At 48.9% G+C, this 23,459-nt stretch overlaps 1 protein-coding gene across 4 annotated transcripts; it reads left to right on the top strand.

Annotated features, from left to right (window-relative positions):
* Window positions 1-4: 4 nt before the first annotated feature.
* RFWD3 (ring finger and WD repeat domain 3) lies at window positions 5-22,549 on the top strand. Of its 4 annotated transcripts, none has more exons than XM_048958183.1 (15): window positions 5-65; window positions 363-503; window positions 1,792-2,188; window positions 3,582-3,805; window positions 5,538-5,638; window positions 5,729-5,929; window positions 7,968-8,059; window positions 9,950-10,064; window positions 14,247-14,475; window positions 15,595-15,745; window positions 17,607-17,783; window positions 18,549-18,763; window positions 19,015-19,232; window positions 20,646-20,779; window positions 20,996-22,549. In XM_048958183.1, exons 3-15 carry the CDS (start codon window positions 1,794-1,796, stop codon window positions 21,111-21,113), a joined length of 2,370 nt encoding a protein of 789 aa, XP_048814140.1. In that variant the 5' UTR covers window positions 5-65; window positions 363-503; window positions 1,792-1,793; the 3' UTR covers window positions 21,114-22,549. The 4 variants fall into 4 exon arrangements, with proteins under 4 accessions (XP_048814140.1, XP_048814143.1, XP_048814141.1 ...); XM_048958184.1 differs by having other exon boundaries at window positions 18-84; XM_048958186.1 differs by having other exon boundaries at window positions 20,646-21,113.
* Window positions 22,550-23,459: the final 910 nt, after the last annotated feature.

Genomic DNA, 23,459 nt, shown 5'->3' with positions numbered 1-23,459 from the left:
GGGTGGGGCGGCGCGCAGCTCGAGCGGCGCGGGCGGGCGGCAGGCAGCTGGGGGGCCGCCGTGAGGTGGGCCTAGCCGGGGCCGGTCGGTTCTCGCTTCTCCCTTTTCCCTTCCTTTGAGTGGTTCGGCAGAGCTGAGCGTGAGGGGAGGCCGGGGGGGCGGCGGGCCCCGAGGCAGCGGGTGGAGCGCGGGACGGTGCCCGGGGCTGGGCTGTGACGGGAGGGCCCTGCTCGGCACAGTGCCGGATCCCGTGGGGAGAAAGCCCTCAGCGAACCCCAAACGCGGCTCCGTTCGCGCTGCACGCTGCTGGTTTTGCCACGTACGGATGATTTATTTGCGTTGTTGGTCCCCTTGTCTCGAAGGTGCGGCAGGCGGATGGAGGAGCAGAGCTGCGCTCTCGGAGACCCAACCGTCCGCCAGGGGAAGCTGCTGCTCCAGCGGCGGTGCTGCCCCAAGCCCTCTGACCTGCGCCTGAGGAGCTTCTGCGCGGCCGCCTTCCGCCCGTAAGCATAGGCGGCTCTGGCGGGGAGGCGCTGACCTTCCTGGAGGGCACCAAAGTGTCACGGTGGAAAATGCCAAAGTTAACGTCTTTCCTAAGAAACGTTTCGGGCTAGCTAGACCTGTGCGGTGTTTTAGGGCTTCCACTGTGAGAAAATAAGGGTTTGCACGGGGCAGTCTTAACACAAATCTGAGTTTGGTGGTAGGGAAGCAGGACTGCTGTAACTGTATCTGTGCCTGGTCAGGTGAGAGATGGGGCTTGGTCTCCTTTCTGCCCTGATTTGGGCTGAAATATTGGTTATCAGGGAAAACCTCTTCTCCCAAGGAGCAGTGATGCAGTGGCACAGCTGCCCAGTGGGGGGGGGGGGGAGGGAATCGCTGTCCTTGGAGGTGTCCCAGTGCCATAGGGACGTGGCACTGAGGGACGTGGGCATGGTGGGGGACTTGGGGGTCTGAGAGGTCTGTTCCAACTTTAGTGATTCTGAGGGTAATTAGAGTAGTGTTATAAACTGATTAATAAGAGTTTGTTAAAAGATTTATCAAAATATGTTAGTGTAACCACCTCTTGTAGATCTTGTATACGTTCTCTAGTTATTCTTTCTACTGAAAGCACTCTTCTCTGTTTGCACAGTATCTGTCTTGAGAAGTCTTGTTGTGTACTTTGGACTCTCAAGTAGTGCTAAAGATCTGCTATCCCCAAGGCCTTCCAGATTTGCGATTACCAAAACACGTGGGAGGCAAATGACCATTGGGAGACTGCAGAACTTAATCTACTCTCTCCTCCCCAAAATGATTTGCTTTTATTTGTTCAGTTCATGAAATAATCTGAGCTTTTCTACATGGTAAGACTGCAAAGTATTGGGTACTCTGCAGAGCTCATTTCTGGCTGTGTTTGTCAGTGTTTCTGCAGCAGTTTTGCCATGGAGGATCTCAAACTCTTTCCTGTGAGATCCTAATGCGTTTATTGGGAAGTAATAGTACAAGAAGTCCTGAGCTTTCCATGCTCATCTGAAGATTTACCTAACAGGATTTGCAATGTGCCTTTGGTGCTAACTGCTGCTGAGCTAAAGGCTTCAGATGAAGGACTCAGGAAGGTGCCAGCTCACATACGTGGATCTACTTGAGACAGTCTATCTCTGCTGTATGTCAAAGGCAAAATGACAGCTTGTGTCTTTAGTCTGAATTCTGAAGGCTGTTGCGGTCACTGAGTGCTGCAGCCAGTTCTTGCTGCCATCAGGCCGAAAGTAGGGAGCAGGCTTGTGAATGCTCATGGCTTTCTTTTTCTTTTGACAGAAATGGCTCAGGAAGAGATGGAAGTTGATCTCCAACCAGTGGTGAACTACTCCCTGGAGAGCCAGGGGGTGCTTCCTGCAGGGCCCGCTGCTCACACGGCGCTGCCCTCCCAGGCTGCAGCGCTGCACAGCGGAGAAGGCAGCACTATCGTTGTTTCCGACGATGAAGTCGATGAAGTCGTTACCCTATCGACTGCTGATGCGCCAAGGGAAGCAGCTGCCGATCCTGACCAGCAGGCGAATCCTCCCTCGGCTCTCATCGGGCTGCTGAGGCTGCAGGGGGCGTCTGAGCAGCACCAGCTGCTGCCTGGGCCGCAGGTTATGCAGCGCCCGCGGGTACGAAGGAGCGCTCGCAGGCAGCCGAGAGTCAGTGCCTCCCAGAGGACAGTCAGCGCCAGGTAAAGAGGAGCGAAGCTGTGTCTGAGCTGCGCCCTTGCCGGCTCTGATGTTGGTTTAAAACTGCCTCGCTTCCTGGCTTGTAGAGCCCGGCTCGGTCCAGGTGTGTGACTGTGGCCAAATTCTGAGCACCTCACAAACCTTTCAAGCTCTAATGGCTCCCTGATTTCATCTGGTGATGTCTTTTGCTGTTTGTTAAATGAACCCGCCCTTCTCAGTTCTTCTGCTGGCAGTGGTGGTGTTGACTTGAGCACTGTTACACTTTCCAGTGTGCAGAGCTGCTCCTACCATTCTTCTGTTCTGCCAGGTTCCTGCTGGTGCTTCCTGCAGCAGAGCTGACTCTCAGCAGTCCCTGCCAGCATTTAGCTCAGTGGAGCTTGTGCTCTCTTCTGTGTTTCACCTTTGATTTGAGGGCTGCCTAATTAGGTGACAATTGCTGCAGAAACTGTTGTAAAAAATGCAAACTGACATTGTTTTTTTTTTCCCCTGTAGATTTTTGTCATCTCCAAGCAAAGTAAAATTCAATGTTTAGGGCTGTTAGCGATGAGTTTAAAAGGTGATGAGCAGGCACGCTCCCCAACTAGGAAGCAATCCTTATTTCTGGTTTGTTTGGCTTCTGTCTCATCTTTGTAGCTTTTGCAAATGCCAAGGGTGAAGTTATAATTAACTGGAGTGCTGCCTCAAAATTCAGCGAGACCAAGATCTCCTCTTCTCCTTGGTGATTAAACATTGCTGCACTGTTTGCCCGTGGATTGTTTGTGAAGGTCACTGTAGTTCTCCAGGCTAGAAGCAACCTAGCAAAAACTGCTTTGAACATGAAGGATAATTGAGATGATAGCTGGGTTGATGTGGGAAGAGGGAGGATGTTGCTTTCCAGGGATAAAGCTCCTGTAACAGGAAAGGGGGAAGGTGGGCAGACTAAGCACTGCAGTCAGTGGAACGAGGCTCTGATACAAGGCTTGTGTGTCTAAATTAGGTATCTAATATCTAATATTCTCTGGAGGGATGGAAACCAGGTCTGTGCTGTGACTGCGGTTACAGTGCAGGAGTTCCACAGGCTGTCAGTGTGTAGCACTGAAGTCTTTGCTTATTTTCTCTCCAGCCCCACTGATGCCCTTCACCAAAATAAAGTCCTGTGCAGTAACGACGTTTTCTTCAGCAGGCAAGGTGAAGCTGTGTAAAGATGCTGCTGTGTGACATTGCTGACTGTCCATAAAGCAGGCAATTGTATGATATTGCCTCTTTACCAGACCACTTCTGTCTTAATAAACGTGATACTCTCCTATCTGCCAGCAGTGCCTGTGAGATTTGCTGCGAGTGAGCCGGGGCAGCGTACCAAGTCTTCAGCTTACCTGAAAGGACTGTGACCTTTGTTTCTTCCTCCTGTGGTTGCAGGGCAGCATTGGACAGTTACTTTCAGATCAGCAGGACGCAGGAGCCAGCTGCAATACCAGGTTCACATCTGGAGCCCTCGCATACTGTGAGGGGCGGCCAGCAAGGTGCGTCCCAGGTCACAGAACTGCAGTCGAGTGACTCCGACAGCAGCACTTCTGAGGAGGAGGAAGAGGTGGAGGCTGCACCTCCAGCAGCCCAGCAGACGCCTGCAGCAGCTAGCTCAGGTTTGTGCTTCATTTGTGCTGTGTGGATATTAAATCTCAGAAACTTATTGTGCTGCTTCAGAGCTCAGCAGGGAAATACTCTGGAGCTTCTCAACAGCCGGTGCTGAGAGATCATTATGCCCACAGCTGATGGGAGCAGGTTGCTACCACAAGGCTTTTTGGCAAGAGGTTCCTAAGAGCAGTAACAGCAGTGAGCGATTGCCACTGTCATCTTAAATATAATCTTTTTGCTATTTGCAGGCTGCTGCTTATAAATAATCCTGGAGGTGTTCAAGACAACTTGAAGTTTTTTGAGGTTATTACTTAGAGCGTTTCCTCTGTTACCTGCTGCTGGGGAGGATTATTGAAGGCATCAGGGTCGCACCTCTGTTTGGAGGCCAGCAGTGCTTTCACTTTTCAGAGAAGGGTCAGATGCAGGATATTTTACTTTCAACCAAAGTAGAAAGAAAAAAGTGATTTTCATTCCTGTAACTTCTTGTGACACTTAGCGTAGGAGATAAAAGTACAGCAGCTTGGTCTTCTTTTCTCAGCTTTTTCTTCCTTGATTCAAACTCGGGTTCACAGGCTGTCTGCACTTCAGTGACTTGGTTTCTGGTGAAGGTATTTCATGTAAGAGTGACAAATGGTGATGTGGTGTTCAGAGGTTATTGGAGACTAACGAATATAAGAAACATATTTCTTCTTCCTCAGTTTCTTAGAGATTCCAGTCTCTAAGGAACACCCTTGTGCTTCAGTCTGTTTTGTTTTCCATTAGCCAGTCTTTCTTGATGGTTTTTTTGGGGTACATCTAAGAGGCCTCTATGAGCAGATTAATTCCACTTGCATTTAGCTGGTCTTACACGTGACAGGCGCTCAAGCTGTTAAGTGCTGCCTAATATTGTGTGAGCATATGCTCTCTGTTGGGTTTTCTGGAATCCCCTTGTCTTTTCTTGCTTATGTAAGCCGCTGATTCCTGTTCATCCCAGAGCTTTAGGGACTGAAAATATTATTAACACAAGGCCGTGTTGGGCGATAGCTCTCCACTGCATTGAGAATATCTGCCTCGGATACTGACTGTGGCTGCTGACTCTTGTTTTGTCAGGAGGCTGAAGGAGGTGGTGCTTTCTGCTCCTCTTTAGTATGCCAGGGGTGGTCATCCACACATAGCTCTGTCGTGTGCCCATGCTTCAACAGAAGGGCTAACAGGCACGCCACAAAAACAGATGGCCCAGCAGAACCAATAGTTCAGATAACTGTGAGCTGCTGAAGTCAGGGTGAGTGGACAGGCAGCACATGGTAAATGCCTCCTTGGCACATGAAATATTCATACTTAGATCCCTTGGCAGAGTAACTTCTCCGTGATGGTATCTGTCTTTCTCTGAGCACAGTGGTGCAGGTCTGTGACCTTACTTCAGCCTAACTGTAGATCTGTATGCAGCTGTATTTGTTCCTAGCAAGTCAGAAGAGCCATTGTTATCAGGGCTTTTCTGTCTTCTAAAGCTCTCCTTTGTCACCGAATGTGCTGGAATTCTGCATCTTTCTGTAAAAGATAACAGAAAGTTCTTCAGTATGGCTGTTGAACAGAAGGGCTTACACATCAACTGCCCGACCTGCACCCAGGATCTGAAGCTCTGTGTGCAACCTGTGCCACTGTCACACTGCTTGTACTGATGCTGTGATCATTCTGGATCAAGTCAAGGAGAGTCCCTCTTCCCCCATAGGTATCAGTTTATTTAAGCAACGCTTTCTTTAGTTTCCAGTCAGGATCAAGCAGAGCTGCCTCAAACTCTGCCTCGAGTTCCTGCAGAAAATGGAAATAATGAAGATGAAGAATTTGAAGCCCAGCAAAAGCAGGTGAGGTGACCTAAATGCTTTTGGAGGCACATTACATATGGTAAAAACCACATTTGCCTACAGAGAGTTTGTTTGTTTTTTAAATCTTAGAGAACTCCACTGAAGAAACAGGAAGCACCAATTCCTGCTGCAGCACTGGGGGAGGAGGAGGAAGGGGACACGTGTGCCATCTGCTTTGAGCCGTGGACCAACGCTGGGGAGCACCGTCTGTCAGCCCTGCGCTGCGGGCACCTCTTTGGTTACACTTGCATTGACAGGTGGCTCAAGGGGCAGGCAGGGAAGTGTCCCCAGGTAAAGTGGGCATTTCTGTGCTCTGGGAAGGACTTGCTGTTGGGTGACTTGTGCTGCAGGCATGGTCACCGTAACTGTGACAGTTATTTGCTCTACAAGGGAGCCACCTCTGCCTGCTGTCAGAAGTAACAAAAATCACAATTATTTTGGTGCATCTGGCGCAGGCACAGCTAGCAGTGCTTCAAGGGAAAGATTCTGACGTGGATTTTCTCCCCTGAAGTAGAGTGCTTGTGACTAGCAGGCTCAGAAGGCTGCTAGTTTGAACTCAACCTGTAATTGGTTTCAGAGCACTGCACTGTTCCTGGAGTGTGGAATGGCAGACAGATTCCTAGAAGCAATTAAGCGTAAAGAAGGCACTATTGGACTAGAAATCTGTCTGAGAACCACTTTCAGTAGGTTTAACTGCTCTTTTTGGACTGCATCTGCTTTTGCAGCCTAAAGATCAGGCTGTTCAGGTAGGTTTCAGAAAGCGAACTGAGAAACAAGCTTTAATGTGCAGTTGCAATTGGTAGATCTGCTTCTGAAGGTGCTTCTTTCTGCTTTTGTTTCCATGCTTTACTGGTTTCCATACTGGTGTCATTTTGATTAGGTCTGTGTTGACAAAAATAGGCCGGTGAGTGGATGGAAGTTCAGTTCTCCTGCTTTCCAAGACAGTGTCTGGAAGCTCAGCATTTCTTTGGCTTTCTCATTTTGAGAGCTTCCAAGTCTTGCTTGACTCTGTGCAGGATTCCCTCCTTGCATAAGAAGCTTCCTGTTGAGCTGTGCTGTGATTAAGCCCAAAGAGCCCCTGTTAGCACAGCCCAGACCCAGACCAAAGGCCCAGACCTAACTTTGCCCATCTCTGACAATTGTGTGTAACCTTTTTGTCTGCTAAATGCCCAGGCAAAACTCTGAGACCTCCTTTGCTCTTCGGCACTTTGCTTTCTTCTTGAACCTTAGCAATCTGTAAGGGGTACTTTTTCCTGATTGAATGGTTTTTTGTTTGTTTTTAATGCGATTACTGACAACTCCCTGTGAGAAGTCCCTGTTCTGGAGACAACCTTGCAGCTACATCATCTTCCTTCTTTTTCATTCGCCGTCCCTCGCAGGCTGAGTGTTCTCTAAATGAATAGCACCGAGTTGCTGTGCGTGCTGCTCTGTATACTAAGTGGCTTGAGTAGTGCAGTTACTGTGAAATTGCAGCATTCCAGATCCTGTTGGTGACAGCTGTTGGCTGCCAGGAAAGCTGCCTTCACCACTCACCGCTCTGCGAAGCACTTTTCTGAGGTGTGGGGGAAGTTGTCTGGTCTGAAACTGTCGCCCTTGGTTTCTTCATGCTGCTAAATAATAGAGAAGCCTGCAGTTGAAACGCACGTAGCAATTTAGCTCACCGCTGAGTTGACTTATCTCCGTGCTCACTGCCTCTCTTCTGATCAGCCAACTATGTTTGCAGGACAGGAAGATTTCAGATGCTGTAATTTCTTACAGGTCCCAACTCAGAGAGGTGTTGTCCTTTCTGAAGTACGAGCCGGTCGTAGCAAGGTGCTCAGTGATGGAAGCACCTGGCTCTCCCTGTATCACGAAATCAATGGGATGGCAGTGCTTGATTGTGTTACAGGAACGCTCGTGTGGGTTTGGGCCTGCAGGGCTTGATCAAAGGAACATGAAATATAAACCAAAGTGGGGAGTAGGCTTGGGTGCCTGGGTTCTGCTCTTAAAGTAACCGGTCTTGATGCTTTCCAAGGCTTGGCTGCCATGCTGCTTTGAGTCATTTCTCCTCCTTTCTGTGCATTTTCTGACCATGCTGTGTTTCTGGTGCTTTAGCAAAATAAACTTGGTGGGAAGCAGGCAGCTGGATTCTATTGAACCTTCGATAATGCAAAGCCTGATCTACACTGCAGACCCCCAGCAGAACTGCAGTGCCTGCAGGATGGGGTGTCTTGAAGTGGCAGTGCCTCCCTTCAGAACTCCTAGGGAATATCCAGAATAGCAATTTGTAGGGCTGCGTAGCCTGGTTCGTGGCATTCGTGTCGATGAACTGATGGTGTCTTTCTTTCAGTGCAATAAGAAAGCAAAACGTTCTGACATCGTGGTCCTGTATGCCCGCACCCTGAAGGCACTGGATACCAGTGAGCAGGAACGCATGAAGAGGTATGGAGTGTCCCCCACAGCCTCGCTGGTTGCATGTCAAGGAAAGCAGCAGCCTGGCTTTTACTTTATGCTTTAATTTCCTGTATTACCTGATCCATTTTGTGCTTTCCCTTGGGGGTTATCATCAGCGTGGCTGTCGTAGGTCTTGCTGTGGTATCTGTGCCTTGCTTGTAAGGAGAGGTTTCTTTGGAAATAGAACAGAGTTTGTACTTTGTGGCACTCGGGTTGCAAAAGGTCTCTTGTGCCGGATCCTGAAATGCCATCGCAGGAGGACGTGTGGGGTTGTTGCCAAAAGCTGTATGTTGCTAATTCATCATTAGATGAGAAAAGCACGGCATAATTAGAAAAGCAGGGAGGGTGAATAACTGACCTTTTCTGTCATCTTTTCTGCACACATTAAGCAGAGTAATCTCTCCTATGAATCACTTTCCATCTTGCTTTGTCAAACTCTTCATGTAGCTTTACTTACAAAGGTCAGCAAGCATTACTATGACTCTACTCCCCCTTCCAACTTCAGTGTAGACTTTTTTCCTTTGAAAAAAGGAATAGTGGAAAATGGGCACGAATTTCTTTTTGCTAAGATGCTGTCACATACACTGTTTTGAAATTGCAAGGCTGCAGACTTCTGAGCTCCCTTGAATCTTGTAGTGAATAGAATTTAATTGGATCTGCTGTAACATGCTCCTGAGCATAATGCTGGTCTTCTAACACTTTTTCAACGGACACCTCTTTGTGCTAGTAATTATTAATCAGAGATGTTCGAGGAATAACTATCACCAGGGGAAGGTCTCTCTTCTGTCCAGGTCGCTGCTGCCCAATGGTGTTTGAACTGCACCTTTAGGAAGGTCACAGCTGCATTTGCTGGATAGATACAGCAAAACAAAGCACAGTGAAACCTGTTTTCAAGCCCTTAGAAGGCATTTGGGTGCTTAAATCTTGTTGTTCCTCAGGTAGAGGTGACTAACTGCTGTGTGTGTCTCAGGATCCTACAGCAGCTCTTCCCGTTTGTCTCCTGCCTGCTGCTGGTTGGGAGACAGACAGCAGTGACTGCCTGGCATTCCCTCTCACTTGCTGGCAGTGGCAGCTTTGTGGCACGTAGCCACGAGCAGGGGACAAATGTGGACCCTGATACATCAATATTGTTTGCACGTAGCCTTGAGTTAGGTGTGAGCTTGTGCTTTTGTCCCTTGCATTCAGAAAAGCTGCCCTTTTGATTCTGGGTGCTTGTGTCTGCGATGGTTCAATACAGAGCTTCATCTACTTCTTATGCAACCAAGGAGTAACACAGTGAAGCTACAGGGAAATGACAGAACTCTGTGCTTGATAAATGTGCAAGGTGAGGTCTGTGTATTTTAAAGGTGCTTAGGCAAGCTGGATCTCCTGCATGTAAACTGCTGAAATAACCAGAGTACTGCAGCTTTTGGAGCACACGGTGCAGTGTCAACATAGACCCAACGTGCAGATAATTTTAAGGAGTTCTTCCCCCTTCCCCCCTTCAACTACTGCTTTCTATGTAAAGTACTTATGAAAGCAAAACTGAAGCGTGTTTTCAAAACAGCTGCTGCTAATTGTTTTTTATGTGCACTTTTAGGCTCAAGATGAGGTAGAAAATACAGTTTTAACACAGGCCTATTATGGCTGCTCTGTTTCCAAATGAGAGTATTTGGACTCCAGAGGGTGAGGAGACATTATTGTTCCACATTATCCTTGAGTCATTCGGTACAATTAAGGCCAATGCTCTGGGTGACTCCAGCCCCTGTCCTGTCTGAATTTACCTGAGTGGGACCCATGTTGGAACAAAGTTCAGGGGCAGCAGTCAGCAGAGAAGCATCCCAGAATTACGTAGCCCTGAGGTTTGCTTTTTTTTTTTTTGGTCTCTCTCTGATGCAGCTCTTTAGAAAAGGAGCAGAAGTTGAGGAGACAGGCAGAGCTGGAGTCTGCACAGAGCCGGCTGCAGCTGCAGGTCCTGACAGATGAATGCAGCAAACTCCGCAAGCAAGTTCAGGTGAGTCTGACCCTCCTGATGCACAGAGGACTCCCTTTCTCCCCAGCCTGACTTTTGCTTCCTGACAGGAGAGAAGGCAGGCTTCTACATCTGGTGGGATTTAGTAAACTCAGCCATTCCCAGTATCCCAGGCTGGTGTAGTTAAGGAGCCACTTAGTGCTGACTGCATTTTTGCTTGGAAGACTTGAAGTCACGAGTGCAGTGTAACAGTAGGTGCTCCTGGCTGCTGGTGTTGCAGGTTGCTCCTTGACTCTTGTGGCTGCTAGCGAGGTCTGGTAATGCAGTGCCACATTTGTCCCGCTTACCTTTTTTTTTTTAATTGCACCAAAATAAGCATTGGGAATCCGTGGCATAATGGAAAGTTTTTTGATAAATAGTGATGAGGAAAGCATGCCTGTGGCAAAAAAAACCCACAAAGCAACCAAACCCCTAAATGTATTGCAAAGGTCAGTCAAGATTTGAGCTAAGCTCTTCCTGGGCTGTGAGCCTGTCACTGGGCTCAGCTGGGGTTCTACAGCTGCTGAGAAGCACCTCAGGATACACCAAAAGGAAACAACTGCTTGCTAACCGACAACTTTATCCTGTATTTTGTAACCTGCCACAGCTGCTTTCACAGAATGTCTGTGAAGCTGTGGACCTTGCTGGAAGTTCCCGCTGCGAGTCACCTCACGTGTTGCATCAGCACTGGATTTCACAGCCGGTTTGCTATGTTTTTGTTGCATGAAGTAGGTCAGAACTTGCCTAACCTCTCACTGTCTGGTAACTTGCTCAGCTTTAAGCTTTTCTCTACTTTTGGATTTTTCAGAGCCTTGGCTATTTCTGTCTGTACATTAAGCAACATCCTTTTTGGCCGAAGTTTTTCCAAGTGATGTAACGCGTGACTTTACAGATTGCTTCCTAAGTTCCTGCATGAGGCTGTATTCTCATCAGGGTGTGTGAGAAAACTGGCCTGCTATAAACTTTAGCTTAAGAATGGCAGGAATAAGATAGAGCTGCAGGTCCACAATGCCTTCCTGCAATTCTTTAGGTATTAGATGATAGAGTATCCAGTCTGACTGAGTTAAGTCGCACGTTATAAAGATTAAGTACCCTGTGTCCTTAAGCTCCATTTCAGTATTTATACTGCATTCATCACTGTCCTGCATCACTTGATGTGAGTGCTGGAAGCAATTTCAAGGTGCTTGTCTATACTGTGAATGAACTGGAAGTGAAAAACAGTTTGCTGGGGAGCTGTATATCAGCAGGAAGCATAGCATAAGCTGCTGAGCTGTTGGATTATATTCTGAGCGTATGCATAACTAATCCCTTATATTATGGGAGCTCATCTAGTAAAGCAATTACTTACACAGAGCCATTCAAATATGGAAAGGACCCCTGGAAGCTTCCAGCCCAGCCCTAGCTGGGCAATTTCAGGATTGGATTGGGTTGCTTGGGGCATCATCTTATCAGCTGGTGGAAGCAGACTGCAGAACCTCTGTGGACAAGGCACTGTTTGACTGTTCTCACTGAGAACTGACCTTCTTGCATCTGGCATTTGCTGCCCTGCTCCTGTCTGTCAGCAGTGTGGTTGACTGTACAAGGAAATGTGTTTAATTGGTGTAGGAAGGTGGAAGTCACCCCAGAAAACACTGCTGTGGGGTTACATCACATTACAAATTTGTGAAATGCCCATACATTCAGAGGGACTTTCAGAGTGGGAAAAGTCCAGTTGCACAAGACTTCATTGGAAGAGCTGTGCTCACTGGTTGCACACAGACTGATATCTTAAGTCTTAGAGAAAACATCAGCCATCAGTTCCCCCAGGGCCCTTCTGTGAGCCCTTCTTTGTTGTTAGTGTGCATGAGAACTGTGCCTTGTGTCGTATTGCTTGTGACCCTTTGGTATGCTTCTCTTACACAAAAATGAGCTTGTTTCAGCTTACTTATGGAAGTGTGTATTAAAAATGCTGTTTCCAGGCTCCTTGGCTCAGGTTCGATGCCTCTAGTGCTGCACTGCAGTTATGGGGTCATGCACTTATCTCTATTAAATGCAAATCTTAGGCCGTGTAGAGCAAGATAGCAGCAAGACTTCTCTAAGAGGTCTGCAGGAGCATGGCCAAAGAGTGGCTGTCATCTGATAACTGCTTTTGTTTTTAAAGGTTTGTATCAGCTGTTAGAACCCTTAACCTAACACTTGGAAGAAAACTGGCTTCAATCTGTTGTTGCTGGCTGTTTTCCTTTCCTATTCATTGTCCTCTCCTATTTCAGCTTTTCATGCATACTCCTCTAGAAGATTTTTGCTGGATATCCTCTTTGGGAACAAGTTGCCCACTGAGGCTGTGGATGCCCCCTCCCTGGGAAGCACTCAAGGCCAGGCTGGCTGGGGCTGTGAGCAGCCTGGTCCAGAGGGGGGTGTTCCTGCCTGTAGCAGGGGGTTGGGTTGAGTTGATCTCCAAGGTTCTTTCCAACCCAGCCCACTCTATGATTCCTTCTCCAACTGTTCCTTCATCAGAGCAGGAGCCAGGCAGACTGCACAGCATCTCAAGGGAAGCCATCAGCTTATCCTACCAGACCTGTCCTTCTTGAGCACAGTTAGTGGGGTCTGTTCTTTTGTTTGCAGTTGCCTTGGTAATATATCCTGTTCCTGGTTGTGCTGGGTTCCTCTTTTGGCTGTAAATGCAGACATCGTACTGATGGTCTTTGTGTTTTTAATTGCCCGCCTTTCTTTTTAATGAAGACCTTGCATAAAATTGAAATTTTGAGTGCAGGTGGCAAGAAGAGTTTTATAAACTCCCCAGAGCAACAAATATTTTTAATCTCTTCTCATTCTCAGTGGTGGTGGCATCTTTCTGTCTTTCAGAAGTAGGGCTTATTAAATTTTTGATGAAAAGCTGCTTTCTTCTCAGTGTACGCACAGTGTACCTGTGTACGCACTGACTGCTTACTCCAAGCCCAAAGCTATGGTTTCTGATTGTCAGCATCCTGGCACCCCTTACATCCTCCTGCATCCTCCCCAGATTTTGTCTCTGCTCACCTCGAGTCTTCAGGCTCCATTTTTAGTCTCATGGGGGGATTTGGAATGCAGAATTGCTCTGGAAGATATTGGGGCTGCCCTCCTCTTGAGCAGTCCCCAGAAGTTATGGGGCTTGGTGACAGCAGTTCATGTAGAGCTTGGGATTTGTTCTTGCCTCTTGAGAACTCTTGCCTGTGCTTGTCCACGAGTTAAGTGACCCTGGCTGGCTTGGTATGGAGGCTAGCTTGCAATCTACAAGTATACTCCTTATATCTCTTTGGCCCTTAATTGTTTAAATGTTACGTGGTATTTGAAGCATAATCCAAGTTGCTCAGCCAACAGAAAGCAAGTAGTAATTTTCTTCATATGCATCCTCTCTTTAACATCACTGGGTGCTGCACTGCCTGGCTCTGCCCTTGGATCGCAGCGAGCCGTTCCCTGGAAGTGCTGTGACCACTGACAGGTGATGGAAGTGCAGCAGTGCCTCTCCTCACATCACCCACCTCCCCCCGGTGCTCTGCGGGGAGTTGGGGAATATCTTGTTTGTGATGGGAGGTGACCTTGGCGAGGGCTTTGCTGAGCACCCTTGAGCATCAGTTGAGGTGGAGGGAGGCGGGGATGAAGCAGAAAACAAGGCAGGAGCTTTGAGAGTTGTTCCTGGAATTTGCTGCCCAGGGTTTACAAGAACAGGGCCATCTTCATTAAATTGAGGGTGTTGCCGGAAACAAGTCGGTCTGTGTTGAAACTGAAGGTTTTTGGTTGTTTTGTTGTTTGTTTTTTTTTTTCTTCTTTATGGGGTATTCTGGAAACTCTGGAAAATGGTTCTAATTGACTGTCTCTCGTGGCTGAGCTGCATGTAATACTTGGCAGTTCATTCTCCTCTAAGCAGCATTGATCTGGTAATAATTGTCATTGGCTTTTCTGCCTTGCCCCAGAGCCCTCCTTCTAATACATACAATAACAGACTGAGTAAATGTGGCCGGAGCCTGCAGAACCTCTGAACGCTTTTGTTGCTCTTGCAGTCAGTGGACTGGGAAATGCAGTGTTTCAGAAACAGTGCAGAGACAGAACAGCCCGTGTTCTCTCTGTTTCTCTGAGAATGGGAGCCCCTGCAGTACGTGGATCGCACAGCACAGCGTGCTTCGTCTCCAGCACAGCATTAAAACTCTCTGAGCTCTCTTTCCTTTGCAGGAGCTGAAGGCTCTGGTGGCTCAGCACAACGTCACTGCTTCTAAACCCCCTGGCAACTCCCACACCTGCTTCCCAGGCAGCCTCCCCTCCAGCCAGAGCCGGCGCAAGTACCACCTGGAGAAGGTTTTTGTGGTGTCTCAGGCTGGCAGCTGCAGAGTGATGGCATACTGCGACTCGCTGAGCTGTCTCGTGGTATCACAGCCTTCTCCACAGTCTACTTTTATTCCTGGTAAATGGGCAAGTTGAGATCGGGGGGTTTGTAGGTGGTGTTAAGTTACAAAAGGTAGATGTTTTGCTTGCTCCCTATGCCTTCTCTCCCTGGCTTTACCTTTGTATGTGCCATATAAATGGGGAGCAATCACAAGTCTATCTCTGGTTCGTGCTGCTGCTTTGGTGAGCTCTGCCCGGAGAGATGACTCGTCTCCCCCTCGCTTCTGCAGTGGGATCCTAGCAGAGGATCTCTGGCTCTTCTGCTCAATGCCACGTCCTCAGGAAGGTAAAAGAAGGAGAGGTCAGCACACGAGGGCAGGCAGAGTCGCTCCTGATGCGCGAGCAAGAAATGTCCCCTGTGGTGCAGGCGTTTTGATCCACGTGCTTTCAACCGACTCCTTTTTAAAGGAAAACAAACTTTTAGCATGAACGGCAGGAGCACCGTGTGCCAGCGTGGGAGCAGGAGGCCGAGAAGCGCAGCAGTGCTGTTCCTGCCTGGCTGTTATGGCTGGGGCAAGTGAACTGACACCTGGCCTTGAGCCAGCTTCCTGTCCCTGTGAAACAGATGGAGCAGTTAGGAGCCTGAGAGCCTTTATTTGCAAAGCACTTCCATGAGCTTTGTGAGTGGTGAAGCTTGTTTTAATCTCCAAACCATTAAACAAATAATGTGCCTTATCTCAACATAAGAAAATTCCATTCACTGCGTTCAGCTCGCCTTATTCTTTGGAGCCATGGAGTGAATCTGTGAATGGAGGCTTTGTGGCACGCAGGTGAAGTTCACCTGCAAGCATTTTATGCTGCGACACTTGTTCTCTTAAATTGCCATGTAATCCTACTGTGCTTATTTAGGAGAAACTGACTAAAGAGCAGCAGCTCGTGTAATGAGAACTGTAACACTAGCACTGGCTTTGCTCTGGCTGGCTCGAATACTTCAGGATTTTAAGAGCTTCATAATGATTTGTGGCAGTTCTCGCTCAGAACAGTAAAGAAATGGGGCGCGTTCACCCCGCCACAGGTTTTCATGTGGGGATTGTAGATGGGGCGCAGCGCTGCTAGCTGTGGGCTCCTCAGCAGTTGCTGGTAGGCGTGCTGCCTGGCACACAGGCCTTGCAATAACCTGCCTTGTCCTTCTCGTTAGGCTGCGGTGTGAAGATGATGAGCGTGGCCAACCTGAAGAGCAGTCAGTACATCCCCATCCACAGCAAACAGATCCGGGGGCTGGCTTTTGGCAGTCGTGCAGACGGGCTGCTGCTGTCTGCTGCTCTGGACAACACTCTCAAACTCACCAGGTGAGCCTCCCCCAGCGAGTGTGAGGCTCTGGGCGAGAGTCTGGATTGGATTTTGTAATTGTCTTGTAGCCCTTGCTGTACTGCGCTTGATTTTCTGTTTCTGCAGTGAAATGTGGAGCACAGGAGCTTGTATGGCATAAAGCAGAAACTGTGCTTAGCTTGAGCACTTTGTTCCCTGCGCTGATGTGGGCCTCTCTGACTTGAGTCTTGTGGATTGTGCAGTTCATCTGGGATTTGAAGTGTGTGCACAGCACTGTTGAGCGTGTGCTGGAGAAGCACAGGTGCTCTGGAGCTAGCAGTGACTGAAAGCAGCAGGCTGGAGACAATTATGCAGAGGGTGAGAGATGTCTCTCCATCCCTGGTGGATTTTCAGCACACAAGTGTGTGTTTTCTTGCTACTCTGTGCTGCCTTTCAAGTTTAAGCTAACTCAGAACCTTGTTGGCCTCGGTCTTGCTGAGTTGCAGCAGCGTGTCCATTCTGGACCTAGGCAGAATATGCCATGTGATCAAACAGTCCCTGTTCTTTCCCACATGGGAAACAATGAAGAGAACATAATTCTGTAACAAACATGTAAAGAATGCTTGCTTTCCCCCTCGTGGTACTGTGCTGAAATCCTTGGTTGGCTATTTAAAAATTAGTGTCAAAGATGGCAGTTTTAAGTCAGCGTGCCAGCTTTATGACTGCTGAGGTTGGTGTTCTTGTCGTGGCTTTCCTGCAGAGCAGCCTCTCGTTGCAGGAGCTGCTTAAACTCGATTTCCACATCTGCCCCTCTGCCTGATGACCTGCATCAGAACTTGTGATCTTTCTGCGTTTGTGTTTGATTCCAGGATGCTGGAGCTCAGTGCTCGCTTCAGCAGCATCTTTGTAGAAAGAAGAGTCGTCCCCCCCCCCCCCCCTTGGCCACCTTCCCAGTTCCTCATTTCCAAGTCCAGTCCTACAAAAAGGAATTACCAAGACATCAAGTCCCCCGTTCGTGTTCACAAGAGCTTAGAATAGCACAGAGGCTTTGTTTTCCCTTGTTTTTAACCGCTCTCTATTCTGATGGCATCTCCTGATAGTTCTCTCCAGCCAGGTCTTTGTGGTTGTTCCCAATTGCTTCTGTGCACTTCTGCACATCACTGCCTTTCTCCAAGTGAACCCCATGAGTTATAAAGGTGTTATTTTATTCTGTTCTGTCTCACTGGAGTGTACCAAGCCTGTATTGGCAGTGCCACCCTTGGCAGAAGGAACTTTCTAATGTACATTCTAACCCGAGGCCAACTTCATCTGTTTTCCTGGGCTGTGCCCCTCCAGGTCATCCCCTCTTCAGCCTTCCACGAATTCAAGTTCTAAGCAGTTAACACTATAAATGTGCTTTTAACAGTCTGAACCCCATTCATTGTTTCTCTCTTGGATAAGCTGGTTGCCTTTGAGGCGTAAGCGATGTCCCTTCCATGAAGGCAGGAAATAAAGAGATGTAATCTGAAGATGCAAGCCTAGTGATTTTAGGAGTAAGCAGTGTTAAGATGTTACAGCAGAGGATTTCTCCTGATTTTTTTTCCAGAAGAGTAACTCAGGTTTCTTTCCCATAATGCAGCTGAGATCCTGCTCTGAGATTTCCATTCCCAGTCTCTGAAAATCAATCTAGAAAAGGAAGCATCGCCTTGGAAGAATTATATCCCCCTTCACAAGCAATATGAAAGGGTTTATTCCATTATTATGCAGCCGTGTGTAGAGCACGGGAGTAGTAATTTAGAATTCAATCTAAGGAGATCAGCTTTTAAGTCCGTAGAAAGAAACCTGATGTGCTTCCTGTGGTTGCACTGCTGTCTTGCCAGTCGGTGTTGTGCAAAGGCCCAACAGTTTGTTTTTCTCCTGCAGCTTGGCAACAAACACCGTGGTGCAGACATACAATACTGGCCGCCCCGTGTGGAGCTGCTGCTGGTGCCTGGATGATACAAACTACATCTATGCTGGGTTGGTCAACGGCTCCATCATGATATACGACCTGAGAGACACCAACTCCCACGTCCAGGAACTGGTCCCTCAGAAGTCCAGGTATGGCATAAGGGTTTGTCACTTTTTTTTCTGCTTTACTGGTGTACATTAAGCTGAGCATGGCTCCCTCCGTAACTGATAGCTGTATGGTTAGTGTAGGTACTTGGCCAGTGCATCTTGTGAAGGCACACAGCCAGCAGAAATGGACCCAGCAGCAGAACCGGCTGGGTTTTGGAGCTGGGTTATTGTTTCCTTTGAAAAGGACAAATTACAAAGAGGACACTGGTGCTTCCATCTCTTCTGCTCAGAATCAAATGTTGATTTAAGAGCATATCTCAGGGGATAGAAGCTGTGTGGACTTGGCCAGTAAGGCTGTTGTGGTCTTCACACTGCCCAAGACGATCACAAGCTTTAATGCTTTAACCAGGATTTAATGCAAGGCAGGCTGAAGTGGGGCCAGCTATGTCAAGCTGCTGTTTAAACAACCTGAGCACGTTGCTTTTGTCACCTGGCCTGCCCCTGCAGTGAAGGAAAGGACTCACAAGTACGTGCTCTACTGATGCCTGCTGAAGCCTGCTGTCCCTGTTTGGAACTGTTAGAGCTGTGGATTGCACCACGTCTGTGTGCTGTGTGATGTCTGTTTAAAGCATAAGGCAGTAATCTTGCCCAATTTTGTTTATCCACGTTGAAGCCACTGGGGTTCCTCTCCTGAAGGGCTGTTTCATAGCCTGCCTTGCATGCTTTCTTTGTGGGAGCTCTGGAGTGCTGAAGCAGAACGCTGCTTCACTGCAGCTGGCAACGTTGACTCTTGCCACTCGTTTTCAGGTGTCCCATGGTATCACTGTCTTACCTGCCTCGAATGGCCTCATCCTCTTTGCCCTATGGTGGCATATTGGCTGGGACCTTGGAAGGAGCTTGTTTCTGGGAGCAGAAGGCTGGGAACTCCTACCGGCCTCATCATCTGCTGCTGGAGCCAGGGGGATGCATTGACATTCAGACAGAGAGCACCTCGCGGCACTGCCTGGCGACGTACAGGCCCAGTAAGTAACTGTGTGCCTCTGCAGCGTGTGCTTTGTGCTGATGTGCTGTCTGGCTCTGTTTGGTTCATCAGCAGCTTAGGAGCTGAGCACCTCCCTGAAGCGTGGTGTCTGCCTTGACCACGGCAGTGGGTGTTTGCACATAGGTGAGGGTGAAAGGAGGTGGCTGTAAGCTGGCTTTGCTTGTCTTCCTACAGTTACTCTTGTCCACAATGAAATTTTTCAAGGGCTGCCTTTTTACTTTTGCCCCGCAGGTAAAAGTAACCCGTGTGTGCGTTGTGTCCTGATGGAGCTGACCTGCACCCCGCTGACAGAGGCCTCTGAAGATGTGGTGTGCTCTGCTAACCCCGTCCAGACCTTCAGTGCTGGGCCCACCTGCAAGCTGCTGACCAAGAATGCCATTTTCCAGAGCCCAGAGGAGGATGGCAGCATCTTTGTGTGCGCTGGCGACGAGGCATCTAATTCTGCCATGGTATTTCCTGTTCTATTCAGGGTTCTATTGCAATTCTTTGGGAGAGAAGCTTAATCGGGCACAGCATTGATGTGTTTTAGTGGGAATTACCTTGTCACAAGCACTGCCCTGTGCTTTCCTGTAGCAGATGCTAGTGATAGCATGGGATGTTGGCCAATATCAGCCTGTGCTCCGCATCCACGGAAGGGAATGTAGGCAGCAAGCCCCTGTTGTCTGCCAGAGGAATGTAGTTGGGCTTGTTGCAACTGAGCAGCGTAATGTGATTGCAGTAACTGAGCCCTGGTGGGATAGCTGATGTGCCAAGTGCTGTGAGGGCTGGGGAGGGCGGAGGGAGGAGGAAAGCTGAGTGGAGCTTTGTCCTTCTTGTGGAGAAGCAGCTGAGGTGCAGAGGATGGACAGCAGTGTGAGAGCTGATGAGGATCAAAGGAAGGGCATAAGGGTGACGTGCTGGGAGTCTGTGACCCGAGCAGGCTGTGAAAACAGGCAGAGGCTTCTTGAAGCAGATTGAGGAAAGTCTCCAGACCCTGGTTTTAGGGAGGTGTGAACTTCTGACACTTAGTGGAAGGGCAAAACAATGAGATGCAGGCAACACAATGTTTCTGGAGTGTGTCAGGAGCAACTGCTGAACAGAGGTGTCAGATGAGACGATGTTTCCCTAAGTCTGCTTAGCAAACAAGAAATAATATATGTGAAAATCAGCAGCAGCCTTTGCCATGGTGACTGCGAAACAGCGGAGCTCAAGATCCTGAAGGAAGTAGGGAAGGTGAAAAGCAGAATAAAAGGCATTTAGCAGAGTCATGTCTGGCTTTTACAGGGAACTGCTAGGAATGATTTGACGGAGGCAGTTCTTCAGGACAGAGATGGTTGAGTGTCACCCTTCTGGTGCCTCCTCCCTGCATGGGAGCTGTTTGCATCAGCACTCAGTAAAAATAAGCAGCTGTCCATCCTCTGCACCTCAGCTGCTTCTCCACAAGAAGGACAAAGCAGATAGATCAGGAGAATGCCTTGAATGAAGGAGAGGCTTGCAACTGACCCTCAGTGCTAAAAGTGCCCCCAGGTGGGATGCAAAGCTCTAAGCTTTAGACCATAACATCCCAGCTTGTGTACAGGAGTGCTAGGCTGTGTCAAAACCCTCACTGAGATCAAGGCAGGTTACAGCTGCTGCGTGCCTTTGTCTGCAGATGTGGACATTCCCTGAAAGCAGGTGGGTTGGTTGAGCATGACTGACCTGTGTGAGGTACAAAGCTGTGCCAGAGCCAGGTGTGGATGGAGCAGCCCTTTGCTTACAGATCTCCCTGGGAGGCTGGAGGCAGTGTTTGTGGTGCTGTGGGGGGGGATGGTTATTTTCTTTGGAGAAAAGCTCCGTTTTGGATGGGGGAGGAGAATCCTGCAGTCATGTTTTCTGTCCCACAGCTCTGGGATGCTGGCAGCGGCTCCTTGCTGCAGAAATTGCAGGCTGACCTGCCCGTGCTGGACATCTGCCCCATGGAGGTGAACCAAACCCACCTGCTGGCTACCCTGACGGAGAAGGCAGTGAAGCTCTACAGGTGGCAGTGAGCGTGTCCCCGTGGTGCTCGCCGTGAGGGCTTCCCAAGTGTGCTGCTGCTGGGCCCCACAGCAACAGCACAGTGCCACACTTGGTGTCCTGCACATGCTGCTTGCAAGAGGCAGGAGCTGCAGCAGCACCTTTGTGGCAGCAGTCAGGAACTGGGACACAGAGGTGCCTGGGGTGCTTCCTGTCATCTTCCATCCTCCTTTTTCAGGTCTGTCATTATTTCTCCGTTGGTCAATTTTCTACAGTCGAGCTCAGCAAGCTGCCTCAGCACAGCAATAATTCTTGGCCCGTCTCCAGCGTGTGTTGCTGCACTTTTTCCAGTGTGAATATATTAGAGGGATTTGCAACTCTCTTCTACGAATCAACAGAATAAAAGAAACTTGAAGACCTGCGACTCCCACTGTACTCTCACACGGAGTCCTGCTGTGATTACTGGGTGATGAGAAGATGGTAATGCTGGCGCCTCACCAGCGCTGCTGATACTTGGTGCAAAAGCAGGCTCGCTATTTCAGAGAACATATCCCCACGTTCTTTTTTTGAAGGCAGAGGGCAAAGGCAGTTAGTGGTTCCTGAGGAAGGAGACCCCGTGCTGTGGCCATGAAGAGAGCAGGCTTGAAAAATCTGCAGTTTTTTGTTATCTCTCCCTGTGAGCATATTTATATATATATATTTTTTTTTGGCACTGTAGTTGCCTAACCCTGTTTCCATCTCTCTCTGTCTTCCTCCTTCCTTGCCACCGACATCCAAGCAAACTTGGGCAGTGTGGTTGTAGAAAAGGGAAGCTCATAGAAAGGCAGGGGGTGTGGTGGATAGCTGTACTGCTGGCTGCTGCAGTCTGTGTGTCCTTCCTTGAAGTACTGATGCACTGCAACAGCCCCTACAGTGGGGGAGAATGCTGGCTCTTCTCCTGTGGGCATCGGTGGGGCTGCCCATGGGGATCAGCCCTGGTTGCTGCAGTTGAGTCTTGACATCTATACTGTGAATATGCTGCAGGGTATGGGAACGCCCATTTCCAAATCAAATCACGGAACAGGACTTTGGTTTCCTTTTGTTTATCAAAAGCAAAGCTGTGAGGATGTTAAAGAAGCCCCAGGGTGAGTCCCCGCATTGGCACCATGTCCCTGGGTGCAGCACTGTGGTAGCAGCATCTGTGCTGGGCGTGTGGAGCCTGCTGCCAGAACAGCTTTGTTTTCTGGGACGTGCAAGGTAGGATCCTGCTGGAGTCTGCTGAGGTCTCTGCTTAACTTTGTAAATGGATGTATATTATTTTATTTTTCTATGCTGTAAAAATAAAGTGTTTATAGTTACCAAATGCAGTCGGTGCTGCTGTGCCTTAGAAGCACCTCAGCAGTGTGTGCTGCTTGTCTTGGGGCTGTGAGTGAGCAGCCCTGTTTGCAGGTAAGCTTTCTCACGTTTTGCACTGGGCTTCGGACTGAAATAATGCCTTTCAGTGGGTGGAGAGCCTTCTGTCCTCCCCCAAAAAATCTTCATATGCACGCAGGAAGAAAGGAATTAAGATTTCCCATCTTCTGATTTTCTAGGTAGCAATTATTTTCTATTGTCTTCATTCCTGCAGGATGGTATTAACAAATTCTGTTGAAATAAATGAAAGGAGAACAGCATTTTGATGTTCTGTTCAATCCCAGAGTTCGGAAGAATCTTTCAAAGATAAGAACCTCACACATTGCTGTCAGGTTCACAGTGAGCTTTGGCAAAGAGCACCTAAACTGCATGCAGAAAGCTGCACTGAGGGCTGGGGGAAGGTCAGATGTGTTAATGAAACAGGTGCTCATCTTGTCTGGAGCCAAAGGGGCAGATTCTGGGATAGGGAGAAGAAAAATCTGTCTGCAGTATGCAGGGCAGCTGTCATTAGGGCTGGAGGCAGGGAGCTGCTGCGTGCCTATTTCTGCTTCTGTCTCTGGGAAGATTTGGAGCAAGGCAGCCCTGTGGCAGCTCCTGGAGTAAATGTGATGGGAAGCAAGAGGTGAGCTCTGCTGTCTGCAGATGGGGCTTCCCTGTTGGCTGCGTGCGCTGCAGGCTGCCGAGGAGGAGCACCGCTCCTCATTTTAACTCTTATCTCCTTTCGAGATAAAGGTTTTTAGGGGCAAATACTGAAGAGGCAGCGGTGCCTCTTGCTCAGTTCACTCATCTTTGCTCAAAGAGAAAAAGCCCAGCTGTGTTTGGATGGCAGTGAGCTGTGGGCTCAGATGCTGCAGGGAACCTGTGTGCAGAGCACTGCTGATGAGATCTCAGAGCTGCGGCTGTGCTGGGGAGCACTGAGGGGATGTGGGACAGTGCTGCAGTCCCATCTCTTGGCAAATGGTGCCCCTGAGTAGTGAAAAACGGAGGAGGTCGGGCAGAGCTACGCCTGCCGTGCTGCTCTAATGCTCAGAGTGACCTCGGGATGAACCCAGCAGGTAACAGGCTGTGCCTGGGCAGTGCTGTGCAGGAGCGGAAGTGCCTCAGCCTCATCTCGGTGATTATCCCACCTGCTGAAGCGTAATGAATTGCAGAGTCCCCAGGGGTTGCTTTTGCTTCCGCTGGCGGCGGATGGGGAGTCTGCCCACTGTGCTGGAAGCAGCGGTGAGTGCTCAGGGAGGCAGCAGAAGGCTGGGGAAGAACTGTGGTTCGTCAGGGGGAAATTGCCTTTTGTTTTTTTCCCTTTAAGTGTG

The sequence above is a fragment of the Lagopus muta genome, chromosome 12 (assembly GCF_023343835.1).
Source record: "Lagopus muta isolate bLagMut1 chromosome 12, bLagMut1 primary, whole genome shotgun sequence".
Taxonomy (NCBI): Eukaryota; Metazoa; Chordata; class Aves; order Galliformes; family Phasianidae; genus Lagopus; species Lagopus muta.
The sequence above is the reverse complement of the archived record's forward strand: the minus strand, read 5'-3'. Positions and strand labels throughout refer to the sequence as shown.

Coding starts and splice junctions, on each gene's coding strand:
- RFWD3 (XM_048958183.1), top strand. CDS start 1,794: ATGGCTCAGGAAGAGATGGAAGTTGATCTCCAACCAGTGGTGAACTAC. Junction 5,639..5,728: donor TTGAAGCCCAGCAAAAGCAG/GTGAGGTGACCT, acceptor TTTAAATCTTAG/AGAACTCCACTGAAGAAACA. Junction 14,476..15,594: donor ACAGTCTACTTTTATTCCTG/GTAAATGGGCAA, acceptor CCTTCTCGTTAG/GCTGCGGTGTGAAGATGATG.